This window comes from Elephas maximus, chromosome 7 (genome assembly GCF_024166365.1).
Source record: "Elephas maximus indicus isolate mEleMax1 chromosome 7, mEleMax1 primary haplotype, whole genome shotgun sequence".
Classification (NCBI taxonomy): domain Eukaryota; kingdom Metazoa; phylum Chordata; class Mammalia; order Proboscidea; family Elephantidae; genus Elephas; species Elephas maximus.
In genome coordinates, this window is record NC_064825.1 from 126377477 (window position 1) to 126398325 (window position 20849).

General features: G+C 39.7%; 1 protein-coding gene across 1 annotated transcript in view; it reads left to right on the forward strand.

Moving 5' to 3' along the window:
• Positions 1 to 776: 776 nt before the first annotated feature.
• Positions 777 to 20849, forward strand: part of LOC126080969 (solute carrier family 22 member 9-like) — a 30835-nt gene continuing 10762 nt past the window's right edge. The window contains exons 1-5 of the mRNA XM_049892285.1: positions 777 to 1178; positions 1907 to 2010; positions 16886 to 17040; positions 17121 to 17289; positions 19242 to 19365. Coding sequence (XP_049748242.1) covers positions 777 to 1178; positions 1907 to 2010; positions 16886 to 17040; positions 17121 to 17289; positions 19242 to 19365 — 954 coding nt within the window. The remainder of the gene's footprint in view (positions 1179 to 1906; positions 2011 to 16885; positions 17041 to 17120; positions 17290 to 19241; positions 19366 to 20849) is intronic.

Sequence of the window (20849 nt, forward strand, 5' to 3'; positions counted from 1 at the left end):
CACTTGCAGACTTTGTTTTACACGTTGCTCTATTCCAGGAACTGGCACAGAAAAGATGATCACAAATGGGATACAAATAATGAAGAAACTGGGAAAATAAACCCTTACATGAGCTTAGCCCTGGCTGCCCTCTCTTCCCTACATCTCTACCGACCCGTCCCCATTATGCTGACCCTATATCAATGTATATTCTTCGTATGATTTGAACTGAAATCGAGTGTATGATGCTATAAATCAATGATTATACCACATTCCACTTCTTTAAATTTAACCTAGGATTGTTTTCATTAAATTTTATAGTCAAAATTCACTATTACACAAGAAAAACACATTTCGCTCTTTCCAAGGAAAACACAAAATAGTTGGCTTTTTTCGGTGCAACAATTTATGTTTTGGGAAACTACTGCAAATCAACTGCAACTTTATCTTAATTTGATGAGGAACATGTTGCAGATCAAAGTCCAATATTGACAACTGAGTGTTTCTGAGGACAAAGATTTTCGCAGAGTAGATCTTTAAACAGATTTAACTGAAACACTTTAATTCTCTCTGATGAATTATTAACTCTGAAAAGAGCTGGATGCTTCATCCCAAAACAACTTGAGGAAGCTGCTTCCACTGCTCTGCTGCACTGGTGACATTGGGCCCATCGAGGAGAAAGGACTGTCAACATCAACACTAACTTAGTGGACTTACTAAAAACAGACATTTCCTCCCTTTGAACTTATCTACATAGAGTCATTTTGCCTCTTCTCGGGATCACGAACTCAGCCTCAATGGGATTTGAGGACCTTCTGCATCAAGTTGGTGGCCAGGGGAGATTCCAGATCCTTCAGATGGTTTTTCTTCTTATCTCCAATGTCATAGTGCAAATGCATGTTCCATTGGAGAACTTCACTGCTGCCACCCCTGATCATCGCTGCTGGGTCCCCATCCTTGACAATGACACTGTCTCTGATAATGGCAGTGGAATCTTCAGCCATGATGCCCTCCTGAGAATCTCCATCCCGCTGGACTCAAATCTGAAGCCACAGAAGTGCCGTCGCTTCCTCCGCCCCCAGTGGCAGCTCCTTCATTTCAATGAGTCTTCCCTCAACACAAGTGAGCCAGACACAGAGCCCTGTGTGGACGGCTGGGTGTATGACAAAAGCACCTTCCCCTCAACCACTGTGGCTAAGGTAAGAGGCACCATTTTCCTCCTTTGAGGGCATGATCTGGGTGTTTAGAGGTTACACAAGTAATGAACATGCTTCAAACCCTCAGTCGCTATGAAAGTTGAATTCTTCATTCTTTCTTTAAGTATCTGTTGCTTATCTATTACATGTCAGACATGTGCAGATAACCAGACCAATGAATTTAAAAAGAGTCATAAACTCTCCTGTCACAGTGCTTTTATTCTTGAGGAGACCAATGTTTAAACAAATCACTTATATAATGTATGAAAAATGATACGCTAGGTGGGTCATGCCAACCTTTTCTGCAAATTAGAAACATCAGGGGAGACTGACCAAACCTCCATGCTCAGACTGCAACTCAGAGGAGTTTTAAGAAATGCTTGGGGGTGAAAATCAGTCATCACTAATTTTTTAAAGCTGTCTACTGATTTCACTGTGTAGCCAAGATTGAGGACTGCTTAGTACCGAGTACAAAATGAATACAGAGACAGGAAAATAATATGACCCCTCTGGTTTAAGTGAGCCTTACTAGAGAAAATTATGCTTAAGCTGAGAGCTGATCGATAAAGTTCAGCTAAATTTTTTTAATGCAGGAAAGCAAAGCTGGATGGGAAGATAGGGGCCTGATATACTGAAACTTGCAAGTCGGGGTAAGGTGTTTGGGGCAGGTTTCCACTGAGGTGTTGTAAGCTGCTGTGAAGCTCTAGAGTGTTGGTTTCCTTGTTTTCCAGTGGGACCTGGTATGTGAATCTCAGCCACTGAAATCAGTGTCTCAATTCCTATTCATGTTTGGAATGCTGCTGGGAGGTGTTGTATGTGGCCCTCTCTCAGACAGGTGAGTATTTCTGGATCACGGCTTTCTTTTCTCTGGGATATTTTCATTGCTTATGCCTCCAACTTTCAACAAGTGACCTTTATCACAAATTACACCTTCCTGGGGATGACTTTTGCACCCAGGGATCTAGACACACAAAGGGAAAGTGAAAGTAGCATGGCAAGTGCGCTTGTCAGCATTGAGCGCTATATAGAGGAGGACAGACAAAGGATGTCTTCAGCAGACCTGGAGGTGTTTCAGGACAGGCTTCAGAGACGAGGTACATGGCATGTGGTTTATAAATGAGACAGAGTTACCCTTGGCAGCAGAGAGGGAGAATTTTCCTGACAGGGGATTCAGTCTGTTTGAAGAACACAGATATGGAGAAAAGCCTTGCAGGCCTTGGCCAGGCTGTCATGTTTAGTTGCTCCCGGACCTTGTTAGATAAATGCTTATGGTCACCTACAGGCTGGTTATCCTGCGATAGTTGCCGCAGTCTGCTGGGTAGGCATTCCTATGTAAAAGTTGTGGGGGTGGGGCAAGGTGTCATTAGTGTTATATAAAAAACTTGTACTAGTAGCCTTCATCTTTGTTCCTGCCAAAACAGCTTTTAAAGGTAAATTTTATTACCACATAAGATAATTCATTGAAGGATATTTCCTCTCATGGTTTGTGGTGTGAGAAATTTGGGGTATCCCATGCCTGGCAGTACCTCTTCTGAAATAGACAGGCAACCATCGCCACCACTCAGGCCTATCACCCATGAGGGAAGTGGGGGACTTGAGGTGCTCTTTACATCCACCATCATAATGTCAACTGTGTTCTCAGGCAAAAACTGTGAACTGTGAGTGAATAAAAGTAAATGTAACTTACACAAGATTTCAAAGTAGGAGTGTTTCTTTCATCCAGTCCTGTAGCCCAGTACTCTCTGATGGTGTCATGAGACAATGTACATAGGTAAGTTTCTTTTTTTTAAGTTTTAGTATACTTTAAGTGAATGTTTACAAATCAAGCCAAAAATTTATATATATAAAAAAAAAAATACACCATGCTATATACACCTCCCGCACATGTCTGTCTGCTTGACCTACTGTGAGGGCTTGCGTGTTGCTGTGATGCCTATTCCCAAGAAAGGTGATCCAACCGAATGTGGAAATTATAGAACAACATCATTACTATCACACACAAGCAAAATTTTGCTGAAGATCATTCAAAAACGGCTGTAGCAGTATATTGTGACAGGGAACTGCCAGAAATTCAGGCCAGTTTCAGAAGAGGAAGTGGAACCGGGGACATCATTGCTGATGTCAGATGGATCCTGCTGAAAGCAGAGAATACCAGAAGGATGCTTACCTGTGTTATTGACTATGCAAAGGCATTCCACAGTGTGGATCATAACAAATTATGGATAACATTGCGAAGAATGGGAATTCCAGAACACTTAATTGTGCTCATGAGGAACCTTCACATAGATCAAGAGGCAATTGTTTGGACAGAACAAGGGGATACTGATTGATTTAAAGTCAGGAAAGATGTGGGTCAGGGTTGCATTCTCTCACCATACCTATTCAATCTGTATGCTGAGCAAATAATCGGAGAAGCTGGACTATATGAAGAAGAACGGGGCATCAGGATTGGAGGAAGACTCATTAACAACCTGCGTTATGCAGATGATACAACCTTGCTTGCAGAAAGTGAAGAGGACTTGAAGCACTTATTAATGAAGATCAAAGACCACAGCCTTCAGTATGGATTGCACCGCAACATAAAAAAACAAAAATCCTCACAACTAGACCAATGAGCAACATCATGATAAACAGAGAAAAGATTGAAGTTGTCAAGGATTTCGTTTTACTTGGATCCACAAACAACAAGCATGGAAGCAGCAGCCAAGAAATCAAAAGACGCATTGCATTGGGCAAATCTGCTGCAAAGGACCTCTTCAAAGTGTTGAAAAGCAAAGATATCACCCTGAAGACTAAGGTGTGCTTGACCCAATCCATGGTATTTTCGATTGCATCATATGTATGTGAAAGCTGGACAATGAATAAGGCAGACCGAGGAAGAGTTGACGCCTTTGAACTGTGGTGTTGGCAAAGAATATTGAATATACCATGGACTGCCCGAAGAACGAACTAATCTGTCTTAGAAGAGGTACAACCAGAATGCTCCTCAGAAGCAGGTATGGCGAGACTGCGTCTTAAATACTTTGGACATGTTGTCAGGAGGAATCAATCCCTGGAGAAGGACATGAGGCTTGGCAGAGTACAGGGTCAGTGGAAAAGAGGAAGACCCTCAACGAGGTGGATTGACACAGTGGTTTCAACAATGAGCTCAAGCATAGCAACAATAGTAAGGATGGCTCAGGACCAGACAGTGCTTCATTCTATTGTGCACAGGGTTGCTGTGAGTCGGAACCGAGTCCACGGCACCTAACAACAACAAGGTATACACCTAGTTGCTCTTCCTCTAATGAGACAGCACATTCTTTCTCTCTACCCTCTCTTTCTGTGTCCATTCAGCCAGATTCTGTCCCCCTCTGCCTTCTCATCTCCCCACCAGACAGGAGATGCCAACATAGTCTCAAGTGTCCACCTGATCCAAGAAGCTCACTCCTCACCAGCATCGCTTTCCTTCCCGTTGTCCAGTCCAATCCCTGTCTGAAGACTTGCCTTTGGGAATGGTTCCTGTCCTGGGCCAACAGAAGATCTGGGGGCCATGACCACTGGGGTCCTTCCAGTCTCAGTCAGACCATTAAGTCTGGTCTTTTTACAACAGGTTGGACTCTGCAGCCCACTGCTCTCCTGCTCCCTCAGGGATTCTCTGTTGTGTTCCTTGTCAGCGCAGTCATCGGTTGTAGCCAGGCACCATCTAGTCTCAGGCTGATGTAGTCTCTGGTTTATGGGCCCCTTTCTGTCTCTTGCGCTCCTGATTACCTTGTGTCTTTGGTGTTCTTCATTCTCCTTTGCTCCAGGTGCGTTGAAACAAACTGATGCATCTTAGATGGCTGCTTGCTAGCGTTTAAGGCCCCAGGCGCCATTCTCCAAAGTGGGATGCAGAATGTTTTCTTAACAGATTTTATTATGCCAGTTGAGTTAGATGTCCCCTGAAACCATGGTCCCCAAACACCCGCCCCTGCCTTTGAAGCATTCAGTTTATTCAGGAAACTTCTTTGCTTTTGGTTTAGTCCAGCTGTGCTGACACCACCTGTATTGTGTGTTGTCTTTCCCTTCACCTAAAGTAGTTCTTATCGACTACCTAATTAGTGAATACCACTTTTCCACCCTCCCTCCCCGCCTTGTAACATCAAAGAACTTTTCCTTCTCTGTTTAAACTATTTCTCCAGTTATTATAATAGTGGTCTTATACAATATTTGTCCTCTTGCAACTGACGAATTTCACTCAGCATAATGCCTTCCAGATTCCTCCATGTTATGAAATGTTTCACAGATTCATCACTGTTCTTCATTGGGTTATTTTTCTTTTTCTAGTTGAGTTTTTGCAGTTTAATGTAGATTTTAAAGATCAGATGCTGATCAGAAATGTCATAGCTAAAAACTTTTTCCCAGTCTGTAAGGAACCTTTTTACGCTTTTGGTGACGTCTTTTTTTTTTTTTGGATGAGCATAGGTTTTTGATTTTTAGGAGCTCCCAGTTATCTAGTTTTTTCTTCTGCATTGTTAGTAATGTTTTGTATACTATTTATGCCATGTATTAGGGCTCCTAACATTGTCTCTATTTTTTCTTCCAGGGTCTTTATCATTTTAGATTTTATATTTAGGTCTTTGATCCATTTTAAGTTCATTCTAGTGCATGGTGTGAAGTATGGGTCTTGTTTCATTTTTTTGCAGATGGATATCCAGTTATGCCAGCACCGCTTGCTAAAAAGACTGTCTTTTCCCCCATTTAATTGCTTTGGGGCATTTGTCAAATATCAACTGCTCATATGTAGATGGATTTATGTCTGGATTCTCAATTCTGTTCTATTGGTCTATGTATCTGTTTTTGTACCAGTACCAGGCTGTTTTGACTACTGTGGTGGTATAATAGATTATAAAATCTGGTAGAGTGAGGCCTCCCACTTTGTTCTTCTTTTTCAGTAATGCTTTACTTATCCAGGGCCTCTTTCCCTTCCATATGAAGTTGGTGATTTGTTTCTCCATCTCATTAAAGAATGTCATTGGGATTTGGATCGGAATTTCTTTAAAATCTATAGATCGGTTTTGGTAGAATAGACATTTTTTAATGTTAAGTCTTTCTATCCATGAGCAAGGTATGTTTTTCCAGTTACATGGGTCTCTTTTGGTTTCTTGCAGAAGTATACTGCACTCTTGTTTGTATAAGTCTTTTACACCTCTGGTAAGGTTTATTCCCAAGTATTTTATCTTCTTGGGGGCTACTGTAAATGCTATTGATTTGGTGATTTCCTCTTCGATATTCTTTTTGTTGGTGTAGAGGAATCTTACTGATTTTTGTATGTTTATCCTGTATCCTGATATTGTGCTGAACTCTTCTATTAGTTTCAGTAGTTTTCTGGAGCATTCCTTAGCGATTTCTGTGTATAAGATCATGTCATCTGCAAATGGAGATACTTCTTCCTTGCCAATCCGGGTACTCTTTATTTCTTTATTTAGCCTAATTGCTCTGGATAGGACCTCCAGCACAATGTTGAGTAAGAGTGCTGATAAAGGGCATCCTTGTCTGGTTCCCGATCTCAAGGGGAATGCTTTCAGGCTCTCTCCATTTAGAATGATGTTGGCTATTGGCTTTGTAAAAATGTCCTTTATTATGTGAGGGATTTTCCTTCTGTTCTTATTTTGCTGAGAATTTTTATCATGAATGGGTGTCGAACATTTTCAAAGGCCTTTTCTGCACCAATTGATAAAATCATGTGATTCTTATCTTTTGTTTTATTTATATGATGGATTACATTAATTGCTTTTCAAATGTTGAACCGTCCCTGCATACCTGGTGTGAATCCCACTTGGTCATGGTGAATTATTATTTTGATATGTCATTGAATTCTATTGGCTAGAATTTTGTTGAGGATCTTTGCATCTAAGTTCATGAGGGATATAGGTCTATAGTTTTCTTTTCTTGTGGTGTCTTTACCTGGCTTTAGTATCAGGGGTACACTGACTTCGTAGAATGAGATTGGGAGTATTCTGTCCTTTTCTATGCTCTGAAATACCTTTGATAGTAGTGGTGTTAATTTTTCTCTGAAAGTTTGGTAGAACTCTGCAGCGAAGCCATCTGGGCCAGGGCTTTTTTTGTTTGTTTGTTGGGAGTTTTTCTGATTATCTTTACAATCTCTTCTTTTGTTATGGGTTTATTTAGTTGTTCTGCTTCTGTTTGTGTTAGTTTAGGTAGGTAGTGTGTTTCTAGGAATTCATCAATTTCTTCTAGGTTTTCAAATTTGTGAGAGTAGAATTTTTCAAAGTAATCTGATATGATTCTATTGATTTCAGTTGGGTCTGTTGTAATATCGCCCATCTCATTTCTTACTTGAGTTATTTTCTTCCTCTCCTGTTTTTCTTTTGCCAGTTTGGCCAGTGGTTTATCAATTTTGTTGATTTTTTCCGAGAACCAGCTTTTGGTTTTGTTGACTATTTCCATTGATTTCTGTTCTCTATTTCATTTAATTCTGCTCTAATTTTTATTATTTTCTTCTGGTACCTGAGGGTTTCTTTTGTTGCTCTCTTTCTATTTGTTCAGGTTGTAGGGATAATTCTTTGATTTTGGGCCTTTCTTCTTTTTGTATGTGTGCATTTATTGATATAAATTGACCTCTGAGCACTGCTTTAGCTGTGTCCCAAAAGTTCTGATAGGAAGTGTTTTCATTCTCATTGGATTCTATGAATTTCTTTGTTCCCTTCTTAATGTCTTCTATAATCCAGTCTTTCTTGAGCAGGGTATTGTTTAATTTCCAAGTGTTTGATTTCTTTCCCCTACTTTTTCTGTTATTGATTTCTACTTTTATGGCATTATGATCAGAGAAAATGCTTTGTAATATTTCAATGTTTTGGATTCTGCTAAGGCTTGCTTTATGACCTAATATGTGATCTATTCTAGAGAATGTTCCATGTGCACCAGAAAAGATGTACTCGGCTGATCTTGAATGGAGTGTTCTGTATATGTCCATGAGGTCAAGTTGGTTGATTGTGTCATTTAGATCTTGCATGTCTTTATTGAGCTTCTTTTTGGATGTCCTGTCCTTCACCAGAAGTGGTGTGCTGAAGTCTCCTGGTATTATCGTGGAGCTGTCTATCTCACTTTTCAATGCTGATAGAGTTTGTTTTATGTATCTTGCAGCCCTGTCATTGGGTGCATAAATATTTAATGTGGTTATATCCTCCTGGTATATTGTCCCTTTAATCATTATATAGTGTCCTTCCTTATCCTTTCTGATGGATTTAACTTTCAAGTCTATTTTGTCAAAACTTCATATTGTCACTCCTGCTCTTTTTTGATTGTTGTTTGCTTGGTATATTTTTTTCCATCCTTTGAGTTGTAGTTTGTTTGTGTCTCTAAGCCTAAGGTGTGTCTCTTGTAGGCAGCATACAGAAGGATTGTATTTTCTAATCCATTCTGCCACTCTCTGACTCTTTATTGGTGTATTTAGTCCATTTACATTCAGCGAAATTATGGATAGGGATGGATTTAGTGCTATCATTTTGATGTCTGTTATTGTGCGTTGTTGACAGTTTCTTTTTCCCACTGAATTTTATGTGCTGAGTAGATTATCTTTATATATTGTCCTTTCCTCATATCCTTTGTTGTTCATTTTGTTTCTGCTGAGCCTCTATTTTTTCTTGTATTTTATTTTGATTTGTAGGATAATTTGTCTCCTCTGTGGTTATTTACCTTCAGTTTTCTAAATCGAAACCTAAATTTTATATCTTTGTATTCCCTTGTCTTCCTCTCCATATGGAAGATCTATGACTACTTTTCTTAGTACCTTTTTATTGCTTTAATGTTCTTTTTCATAATAACATCGCTCTTTACCTGTTTTGAGCACTTTTTTACCTTGATTTATTTTTGTGATTTTCCTGTCTGGGTTGACTCCTGATTGCTCTGTCCAGTGTTCCAGTCGCAGGTTGATACCTGATACTATTGATTTTCTAATCAAAGGACTCCCTTTAGTATTTCTTGTACTTTTGGTTTGGTTTTTACAAATTCCCTAAATTTCTGTTTCCCTGGAAATGTCCTAATTTCACCTTCATGTTTGGGAGACAGTTTTGCTGGATATATGATTCTTGGTTGGCAATTTTTTCCTTCAATTTTTTATATAACTCATCCCATTGCCTTCTTGCCTGCATGGTTTCTGCCAAGTAGTCCAAGCTTGTTCTTGTTGGCTCTCCTTTGTAGGTGGCTTTTTGTTTATTCCTAGCTGCTCTTAAAATTCTGTCTTTGGTTTTGGCAAGTTTGATTATAATATGTCTTGCTGACATTCTTCTAAGATCTACCTTATGTGCAGTTCAATGAGCACCTTGGAGAGATATCTTCTCATCTTTTACAATATCAGGGAAGTTTTCTCCCAAAGAATCTTCAACAATTGTGTCTGCTTTTTTTGTTATCCCTCCCTGTTCTGGTACTCCAATCGCTCGTAGGTTATTTCTCTTGATAGAATCCCACATGATTCTTAAGGTTTCTTCATTTTTTTAAATTCTTTTATCTGATTTTTCTTTAAATACATTGGTGCCAAGTGCTTTATCTTCAAGTTCAGAAATTCTGCCTTCCCTTGCTCAGTTCTGCTCCTGACTTTCTATTGAGTTGTCTACTTCTGTAATTTTATTGTTAATCTTCTGAAATGCTGATTGCCGTCTGTCTGTGGATTTTTCCAGCTTATGAAATTTTTCATTATGTTCCTGAATAATCTTTTTAATTTCTTCAACTGCTTTATCTGTGTGTTCCTTGTGTTGTTCTGCAATTTGCCTGATTTCCTTCCTGATGTCTTGATGGGTTCTGTATACTATTCTTTTGTATTCTGCATCTGGTAATTCCAGGAAGGCGCTTTTATCTAGAAGACCCCTTGACTTTGTTTTGAGAGCTCGTTGAGGCGATCATGCCCTGTTTCTTTATGTGACTTGATATTGACCGTTGTCTCAGAACCATCTATAAGTTATTGTATTAGTTTATTTTATGTTTGCTTACTGTGTCATAGCTTTGTGTTTTGTTTTATTTTGATATGCCCAAATAGTCTGCTTGAGTGAGCTAGCTTGATTATTTTCACCTTTGGAGCTCTGATGTCCTGTCCCCAGAGCGCTAGAGCTGTTATTGCGTATATCAGTCTAGGAGTCCATTCACTTTTCTTATATGAGTTCAGCTCAAATGTCCAGGTAGCTGATCATCAAGTGTGTGGGACAGGCTCTGTCCTACAGTCTTAGAGGGGCAGGAATGATTGGTGTAGGTACTGGTATCTGGTTGCAGCAGGGCCTCATGCTCTGAACAAGGCAGGAGGCTGAGAATCAACCCTCAAGTCTCTCTGAGGAAAGTTTGCACCTATTCCCTAGGGCATACACGAGGGTGGGTTCTGCAGACGGACCATGGACACCCAAAATGTTTGGTTGTAAGGACTGGGAGGTACCAGTTATCCTTGGACCCCTGTCGTGGGTGGCTGGGTATCCCGAGTGGAGCCACCAGTCCTTACACCCCTGATGTGGGTAGGCAAGGACCCTGTTTAATAAGCAAAGCAATGTCAAATATCAAACACTCACCTCTCCGCCGCACAGCTGCAACAGTTGTATTCTGCCAACAAGGGTCTATTCTCCTGAAATAGGCCCACACAGGTCCATGCAGTGGGGAAAGGTACTCAAAGTCCACAGACTGTTTATGGCTGGACAGGAGTTGCTTCTGTCCTGAGGTCCCCCAGTTAGTAGAGCTGGCCAATTATTTTTTCCCCCAATTGCAAATTTTTTCCTTCTCCATGGCTCTAGGTGCTCAACAGGGCCTATCTCAGGCCCAGGGAAATCAGTTGCTGAAGCTGGCTGGGAGGGGCACATTAAAATATACGCAAGTACTTAGCTTTTGCCGAGACCGCCCTTCTCCTCTCGTCCTGGAGTTGTAAGTAGGCTGTGTGGCTGGTCGCTTCTCTCTGAGGAAACTGTGGCTGAACACTACTACCATTCCACTGTAGCTGCTCCTGGGAGTGGTGCCTGAGGGCTCCTGGCGATTCAGGTCCGGTAACTCCTCTCCATTTCTGAACTGTCTCTTCCTTCCCCTGCCCCCCAGTTCGTTTTGTAACCTTGCCTTTGATGTTCAGGGCTCCTAGCTTGTCATAAATATACTCATTTCACTTGTTTTTTCAGGTCTTTGTTGTAAGAAGGCTCGCTGGAAGTGTCTGTCTATTCCGCCATCTTGGCCCCACCATCAGTGCTGTCATTTTGATGTCTTTTTTGTGTTGTTGACAGTTTCTTTTCCACTTAATGTTTTTGTGCTGAGTAGTTTATCTTTATATATTGCTTTTCCTCTTAATCACTGTTGTTGATGTTGTTTTAGCTGAGCCTTTCTTTTTTTCTTTTTTTTTTCTTTTATTTTGATGAATAGGATTCTTAGTCTCCTTTGTGGTTACCTTAGTATTTACCCCTATTTTTCCAAGCTTAAACCTAACTTTTATTTGTTTATATCACCTTGTCTTCCTCTCCATATGAAAGATCTATGACTACATTTCTTAGTCCCTCTTTATTGTTTTAATGTTTTCTTCTTCTACATGATGACATCGCTGTTTCCGTTTTGAGTGTTTTTTAATCTTGATTTATGTTTGTGATTTCCCTTTCTGAGTTGACATCTGGTTGCTCTGTCCTGTGTTTTAGTCTTGGGTTGATATCTGATACTATTGATTTTCTAATCAAAGAAGTCCCTTTAGTATTTCTTGTACTTTTGGTTTGGTTTTTTACAAATTCCCTAAATTTCTGTTTCCCTGGAAATATCCTAATTTCACCTTCATGTTTGAGAGACAGTTTTGCTGGATATGTGATTCTTGGTTGGCAATTTTTTCCTTCAATTTTTTATGTAATTCATCCCATTGCCTTCTTGCCTGCATGGTTTCTGCCAAGTAGTCCGACCTTATTCTTATTGACTCTCCTTTGTAGGTGACTTTTCATTTATCCCTAGCTGCTCTTAAAATTCTGTCTTTATCTTTGGTTTTGGCAAGTTTGATTATAATATGTGTTGCTGACTTTCTTCTAAAATCTACCTTATGTGGAGTTCCATGAGCATCTTGGATAGATACCTTCTCATCCTTTACAATATCAGGGAAGTTTTCTGCCAACAAATCTTCAACACTTCTCTCTGTGTTTTCTGTTATCCCTCCCTGTTCTGGTACTCCAATCACTCCTAGGTTATTTCTCTTGACAGAGCCCCACATGATTCTTAAGGTTTCTTCATTTTTTTAAATTCTTTTATCTGATTTTTCTTCAAATATGTTGTTGCCAAGTGCGTTTTCTTCAAGTTTCAGAAATTCTGCCTTCCACTTGCTCAGTTCTGCTCCTGACTTTCTATTGAGTTGTCTCCTTCTGTAATTTTATTGTTAATCTTCTGAATTTCTGACTGCTGTCTATGGATTTTTCAGCTTATTAAATTTTTCATTATGTTCCTGAATAATCTTTTCAATTTCTTCAACTGCTTTATCTGTATGTTCCTTGTCTTGTCCTGCAATTTGCCTGATTTCCTTCCTGATATTGTTCCTGATGTCTTTAAGTATTCTGTATATTAATCTTTTGTATTCTGCATCTGTTAATTCCAGGAAGATACCTTCATCCAGAAGAATCCTGTATTCTCTGTTTTGAGACATTGTTGAGGCGATCATGCCCTGTTTCTTTATGTGACTTGATATCGACTGTTGTCTCTGAGCCATCAATAAGTTATTGTATTAGTTTATTTTATGTTTGCTTACTGTATCCTAGCTTCTTGTTTGTTTCATTTTCCTGTGCCCAAATACCCTGCTTGAGTGAGATAGCTTTGAAGCTTTTCATGCTCTAACGTCCTGTCACCAGATGGCCAGAGCTGTTACAGGCTATATGAGCCTAGGAGTCCATTTTTTTTTTGTATGTATTCAGCTCAGGTGTCCAGGTAGTTGGTCATCAAGTGTGTGCTACAGGTTCTGTCCTACAGTCTTAGAGGGGCAGGGGTGATTGGTGTAGGTACAGGTATCTGGTTGCAGCAGAGCGCTATGCTCTGAACAAGGCAGGGGACTCACAACCATCTCCCGAATTTCTGTGAGGAAAATGCCTCCCTGTTCCCTAGCATGCACAAGTGGGTGGGTTCTGCCACCAAGCAATGGGCACCCAATACTTTTGGTTGTAAGTACTATGAGGTACCACTAGTCTTAGGACCCCTGTTGTGGGTTGCTAGGTGACGTGGGTGAAGGCACCAGTCTTTAGGCCCCTGATGTGGGTAGATGATGACCCTGTTTAATAGGCAAAGTGATGTTAAACATGAAATACCTGCCTTTCCACTGCACAGGTGAAACAGTTGCAGTCGGTCAACCAGGGCCTATTTTCCTGAAATGGGCCCACACAGGTTCATGAGGGGGTGTAAGGTGTTCAAAGTCCACGGAACATTTGTGGTTGGACTGGAGACCCTTCTGTCTTGAGCTCCAAGGTTAGTGGAGCTGGCAGATTATCTCTTCTCCCAATTGTGAATTTATTCCTTCTTCAGGGTCAGGAGAATGGCTCAGGGAATACATCAGAGCCGATCTCAGGCCCAGGGAAATTGACAGCCACTGAAGCTGGCTTGGGGGCTTGGGCTGTGGTAAAATAAACACAAATACTTAGATTTTGCCAACCGCACCATTCTTCTTTGATTTTGGAAGTGTGGGTATGCTGTGTGGTTTGCTGCCTCTCCCCGAGAAAATGACATTCAGAATTCTACCATCAGCCCCACTGTGTGTGCTCCAGGGAATGGTGCCGGAGGGTTATTGGGGATTCAGGTCTGGCAACTCCTTTCTGCTTCTGAACTGTCTTTGCCTCCCATGCCACTCAGTCCATTTTCTAACTTTGCCATTGATGTTCAGGGCTCCTAGCTTATCATAAATATAATCATTTCACTTGTTTTTTTGGGTCTTTGTTGTAAGAGGGGTCAGCGGAAGCATCTGACTACTCCGCCATCCTGGCCCTCCCTCAGCAGCCCATTGGTAAGTTTTAATGTTTTTTTTTTTTTTTTAATGTGGTAGAAAAGGGGAGAAGGGTCAATGGAAGAGCAAGACAGTGGAGAATTACACGAGGTTGAGAGGGACCTGACACACTAATCTAAGGATTTTAAACTTCATCCGAAAACTAAGGGGAAACACAAAAGTATTATGTGTAGAGAAAGTCCATGTGGAAATGATATTTTTGAAATAGCACACTCACTATTCATAATATCCCACTACTGGAAACATAAAAAATAGAATGGACAAATAAGATGCAGAATATTCATATAACAGAATACTACAGAGTAAAAGGAACGAAAAAACAATAACATGCAGTGATATAGATAAATATGATACCCTTATGTTGAGTAGGACATGCCCAATATAAATGTTGCGGTTGGATAGTTGTTAGGTGCTGTCATTGAGTTGTTTCTGACTCACAGTGACCCCGTGTACAACAAAACAAAACACTTCCTGGTCTTGCTCCATCCTCGAGATGGTTGTTATGCTTGAGCCCATTGTTACAGCCACTATGTCAATCCATCTTGTTGAGGGTCTTCCTCTTTTTCACTGACCCTTTACTTTCCCAAGCATGATGTCCTTCTCCAGGGACTGGTCCTCCTGATAACATGTCCAAAGTACATGAGACAAAGTCTCACCATCCTCAGTTCCAAGGAGCACCCTGGATGTATTTTTTCCAAGACAGATCTGTTTGTTCTTCTGGCACTTTGTGGTACAGTCAATATTCTTCACCAACACCAGAATTCAAAGGTGACAGTTCTTCCTCAGTCTTCCTTACTCCTCGTCCAGATTTTGAGGGCTTATGAGGGGATTGGAAATACTGTAGTTTGGGTTAGGCATACCTTAGTCCTTAAAGTGACATCTTTGCTTTTTAACACTTTTAAAGCAGATTTGCCCGATGCAATCTGTTGTTTGATTTCTTGACTGTTGTTTCCATGGACATTGATTGTGGATACAAGTAAAATGAAATCCCTGACAACTTCAATGATGTTATTTATTGGTCCAATTGTGAGGATATTTGTTTTCTTTATGTTGAGATGAAATTCATATTGAATGCCACAGTCTTTGATCTTCATCAGTAAGTGCTTCAAGTCCTCTTCACTTTCAGCAATCAAAATTGTGCCATCTGCATAACACAGGCTGTTAATGAGTCTTTCTCCAATCTTGATGCCCCATTCTTCAAATAGTCCAGCTTCATGGATTATTTGCTCAGCATACAGATTGAATAAGTATGGTGAAAGGACACAACCCTGATGCACACCTTTCTTGACTTTACACCGCGCAGCATCCCCTCGTTCTGTCAAATAACTGCCTCTTCGTCTGTGTACTGATTCCTCATGAGCACAATGAAGTGTTCTGGAATTCCCATTTTCACGATGTCATCCATAATTTGTTATGATCCACAGAGTTGAATGCTTCTCATTGTCAATAAAACACAGGTAAACACCTTTCTGGTATTCTCTGCTTGCAGCCACGAGCCATCTGAAATCAATACAAAAAATTCATAAATGATCACATACTATACAATTCCCCTTACACAAAGGCCAAAAACAGGCAAACTACTCTATATAGTGTTGGAAGTTAGGAAACGGATTCTCTGAAGAATATTTATTGAGATTGCACTGGATGTATAGATCAGTTTGGGTAAAAATGCAATTTTCCAAAATTGGATGTTGTGATCTATGAACATGGTGTGTCACTCCGCTAATTTAGGTTTTCTTTCATTTCTCTTTTTATGCTTTATAACTTATAAGAGCAGTCATATATTTTTTACATTAAATTTATTACTAATTAGTTTCTGATGCTATAGAATCCTGAATTATAAATTTAATTTATAACCACTTACTGGTAGTATATAGAAGTGCCCTGACGTGTGTATATTCACCTTGCATCTTGCTACCTTGAGCAATTCATCTATTATCATGTCATCTGCAAGTAGAGACAATTTTACTTATTACTTTCCCATCTTTTGTCTTTTATTCTGTTTCTAACTGTAGCTAAGACCTTCAGTGCAGTTGTAAATGAAAGTGGTGATACCTGCCTTCTTCCTGATCGTATGTAGAATGCATTGAGTCTTTCACTCTTGAGTATATTAGATGTAGAATTATGGTTGTTGTTAACCATTTACCAGTGGCTCTTTTACCCTTCATCAGTAACAACAACCCCTTTCCTATTCCTACCCTACAATCAATAAATTCCTTCTTTTGAGAATTTTCTATAGATTCCTCTCTCTTGTTGTAGAGCTCTTATATTCTAGAAGAAGCAGGTTGCCCAAATTCTAGAAATGCAGACACAATAGAGGGGTATAGTACAACCCATCGTCCACTTTGAAGCATTGCTCCATGGGTGTTCCTTTCACATGAGTTAGCCTTGGACTGCACGGTGTTAGAGGCCTAAGTACAAATTTAGCTTCCTTCTGTTCTAGAAACTATACAGGCTCTCTGTTATGTTAAATGCAAGTGTTAGAACAGGGACATTTACAACATGTTAAAACTTCCAGTATTACAGCCTATCAAAGACCTACTGATAACAGATTGAAGGACAGATTTATATACTCAATATCCAATTGCAAACAGGAAATGTTCCTTCTGAGAATATTGATGGTCAATTTCCTTATTGATTCTTCAAGTCTCAAGTGCAAAGTTTCAGTTGCTAAAACATCCTCCAAATTTCCAACTGTGCTTTCTTTTTACTAAATCTTGCAACATTATTAATGTTCCCATAATCTAACCTCTCTGTTTCTCAGGTTTGGGAGGAGGGTGATTCTCAGATGCTGTTTCCTCCAGATGGCCATTGCTGACACATGTGTGGTCTTTGCTCCTTCCTTCCTCGTTTACTGCTCACTGCGCTTCTTGGCTGGGATTTCTAACACAGGCATCATGTCAAATATTATTTTGCTCAGTAAGTCAATTTTTTTTTTTTTGCTTTGACCTAGAAATTTCACTTTTTTAAGTTAAAATTTTGTTTCTGTTTCCTTTCAGTAATAGAATGGTCAGCGCTCAAATTCCAAGCCATGGGGGTGACGCTGGCAACCTTTTCCTATAGTGTTGGTTATATAACCCTGGGAGGCATGGCTTTTGCCTTTCGAGAGTGGCATACGCTTCAGCTGGTGGTGTCTGTACCATTATTTGTCCTCTTTCTGTCCTCAAGGTATGAGCTTTTTTTTTTTTTTCTCCCTTTGTCTTAGAGGATCCTAGGATGAAATATACATAGAATGAGGACACGTGGATTCTGTTTTGGTTTTGGTCAAGATGTGAACACATGATCTCCTAATCTGTCTCTCCTGTGCAATTCGAAGGCAGAACAGAGGGGTTTTTCGGTAATATTGAGGACACACAGTTAAATCTGAATTTTATCTAAACAACAATATTTTTTGTATAATTATATCTCAAAACTTGCACAGGACATGACAATGCTAACAATTATATTTTGTTTACATGAAATTTCTGCTTAACTAAGAGTTCTTATTTTTATTTGCTAACTGGATAAAATACAAGATGTCCCATAAAATCTGAATTTCAATAAGCAACAAATGACTTTTAGTGAAAATATGTCTGAAGTATTGAACAGGACATAGTGATGGTAAAAATCGTCCATTGTTTCTATAAAAATTCTATTTAACTAGCTCTCTATATTTGCAAACTGGATAAAATACTGCATGTCTCATTAAATTTGAATTTTACTAAACAACAATTCATTTTTTAGTGAAAGTATTTCTGAAGTTCTGCATGGGACATAGTTATGCTACAAAATTATTCACGTTTATTTGAAATTCAAATAACTGAGCGCACAGTATTGTTATTTCTGACAACCAGCTACCTAAGAAGAGGAAGTCTCATGGGATCCTCTGCCTGGAAATTCTGCATCTTTCTACCCATCCTTACAATTAAGCCTTAACAGATGTTGTGGACACATATTTATACAGAATGATTGTCCTTAATTAAAAAAGTATACACCCAGGAATTTCAAGAGGAGATATCCTTTGTTATTGTCTGTGTTTCTATGTGTGACTTTAGAAAGAATCATATACTGAAGAAGTTTCAGTGCTTTTCAGTTTTATAGGTACAATTGGACGATATAAGGAGCTCCACAGTGGTTATAGTGATCAACTGCTTACCAAAAGGTTGGCGAGTCAATACTACCAGCAGCTCTGCAGAAGTAAGATTTGGCAGTCTACTTCCATAAAGATTTACAACCTCAGAAAAAACCCTTTGGGGTCGCTATGAGTAGGAATTCACTCCATGGCAGTAGGCTTTTGGTTTATTGCATGAAATGAAGGGGCAGCAAATTTGCCTCTATAGCCACCCAAAGAAAGAGTAGCGTGGTTTCTCCAGTTCTAATAACTGAAGGCAGATCAGATGGTTTGCATCTCTTTTCTATGCTCCTCTTCTCTTTGATATTTTTAATAAGCATTAAGGATGGCTAAATATGCCCCTCTCTTTAAAAAAACTGGTTCGGTGGAGGAAGCCTATTCAGTTAGAAATGACTGTATCTCAGAGCAATGATGATAGATTTAACACAAGGAGATGATTTTAAATACAGGGAAGTGTTTATTCCATGTCAGGCTCATCCATTATCTCAACTCATATTCATAAGAACCCTACAAGGTATGTGGCACTACTGTCCTAATTCCATAAATGAGAAAACTGGGGCAGATTTAATAAGTACCTTACTTGTATAACAAGTTTGCACCATAGCTGGTAGGAGCAGGAGAGAGGCTGTGAGTGTACATAAATAAATTGATGGTCCTTCTTTCATAAAATGACCATATACTATGAATATGTATTTACTTGGCCTCTGTAAAGACCTTGGAAGGGGTCTATGCACAGGAGGGGAAGTCAGACTTTAGCGTCATGAGCTTCGTGGTAAATTTGCATCTGAGTAAGGGGGCAGACATTTTGACTCCAAGTTTGCATTCCCAGTAGTGAAGGTGTAGTGCATGAGGGTCAGCCTCATATTTCCTTAGTTATGTTACAAGAGAAGGTAGGTCATGTTTGAAAAAGTGGTGGGTAGTAGATGTTAGTGGGAAGGGCTGTCAGAACAGATTTTATATGAATAATAAGCAACTGAGAGATTGCACCTGTGTCCTCTACTTTGCTCAGGTGGCTAGCAGAGTCTGCTCGATGGCTGATTGTCAGCAATAAACCAGAGGAGGGCTTAAAGGAACTTAGAAAAGCTGCACACATGAATGGAATAAAGAATGCTGGAGAAACTCTGACCATGGAGGTGAGCTAGAAAGGGAAGCTGATGAGGGGAAGTAGGGAAGACATGCCTGACGTCTACACTAGTCAGTGTCCAGAAGGCGAACAGAGGGTAGAGTGCAGGCATGGTTATGGGTCTTCCTCCCTCACTGCCCTAGTTATCAAAGGGTGTCGACATTGTTTGGGCTGGCATTGAAGGAGAATATGCTGACAAGACTGAACGCAGATATTTTGACTCAACAGAAAAAAAAGCACTAAGTATTTACAAATGGAGAGACTATGTACTGGTCTCTCTAACTGTGTAAGTTCTAGTGACCAAAACTAATCCATTCCCTTCCAACTAATAATCTGTAGGTCTTACGCAGGATGCTAAGTCCAGTAAAAAGAAGGGTTAGTGACCGTACAGAAGAAAGTGTAATAGAGATTCACTTATTTCTTCATTCACTCATGTACTCTTTTATTCAAGATATATTTAGTGAGTGCCTACCATGTGCCAGGTCTGTTCTAGTCCCAGAAATATGACAGTGACCACAGCAGCCATAATTTCCTATTCATAGAGTTTATATTCTGTGTGTTACCCATTCTAAGAGCATGAGTTTGTGAAAGAAATATTTCAAAGAAGACCTTCTCCCTTTTTTCTTCACCCCAGGTATAAAAGGAATCTGTTGCTATGGTCCATTACTATTCATTCTGTCTTGCACATTTAGAGATATTTATTGAATAACAATATAACAATAGTGTGCCAGGCAGGGGGCTAGACCATGAATAACAGAATAGCTCAGGGCCCCAGCCTTCAAGGAGCTTTCACAGTAATTTGAGAGAGAAAAATAATAGACAATTTTAAATCCAAACAGATTCAATAAGACAACGGCAAGAATTATAAAGTAGCACGAGAAGAAATATGTACTCTCAATTCCTTGAGAAAGAAGAAGACAGGGAATTAGCCAGTCAAAGAGGAGGAAATAAAACATTCCTTGTATCATGTTCAACGGCACATATGATAAAAGATTATCTACTCCCAGAAGAAAGCAGAACATTTCAATGAAGAAGAACCAAAATGCTCCTGAGAGTTTAGATCCCACTGAAGATGGTGGGAAGAATTCAAGGTTTCCTCAGAGATGAAGTCATTGCAGAGTCAGTGGCACTGCGGATACTGATTTGATCGGGACACCATGGCATGGCCTTTCTCTAAACATGTTTTTAATTTAGGTGGAGCCTTAGACTGTGTTGTTACATGCCAGATGGATATAAAATCCTATTGGACCAACTATGTTTCAGGAAATATCTTGGATTCCAAATCCACACCTAGCCTCTTGCCTGCCAGGCTGACCTAATCCACAGAATGACAGTTTTAATTCTTCCAGAGTAGAAAAAAGCAGATAGTAAAACAAGTAAAACAATCCAGATACTAGGAAAGAATAATGCATTATCACAATGGAAAATCACATCAGGGTCAGGTGGAAGAAAGAGAGCATTGCAAATGAGGAGCAGTTGAAGCTTGGCTTAGCC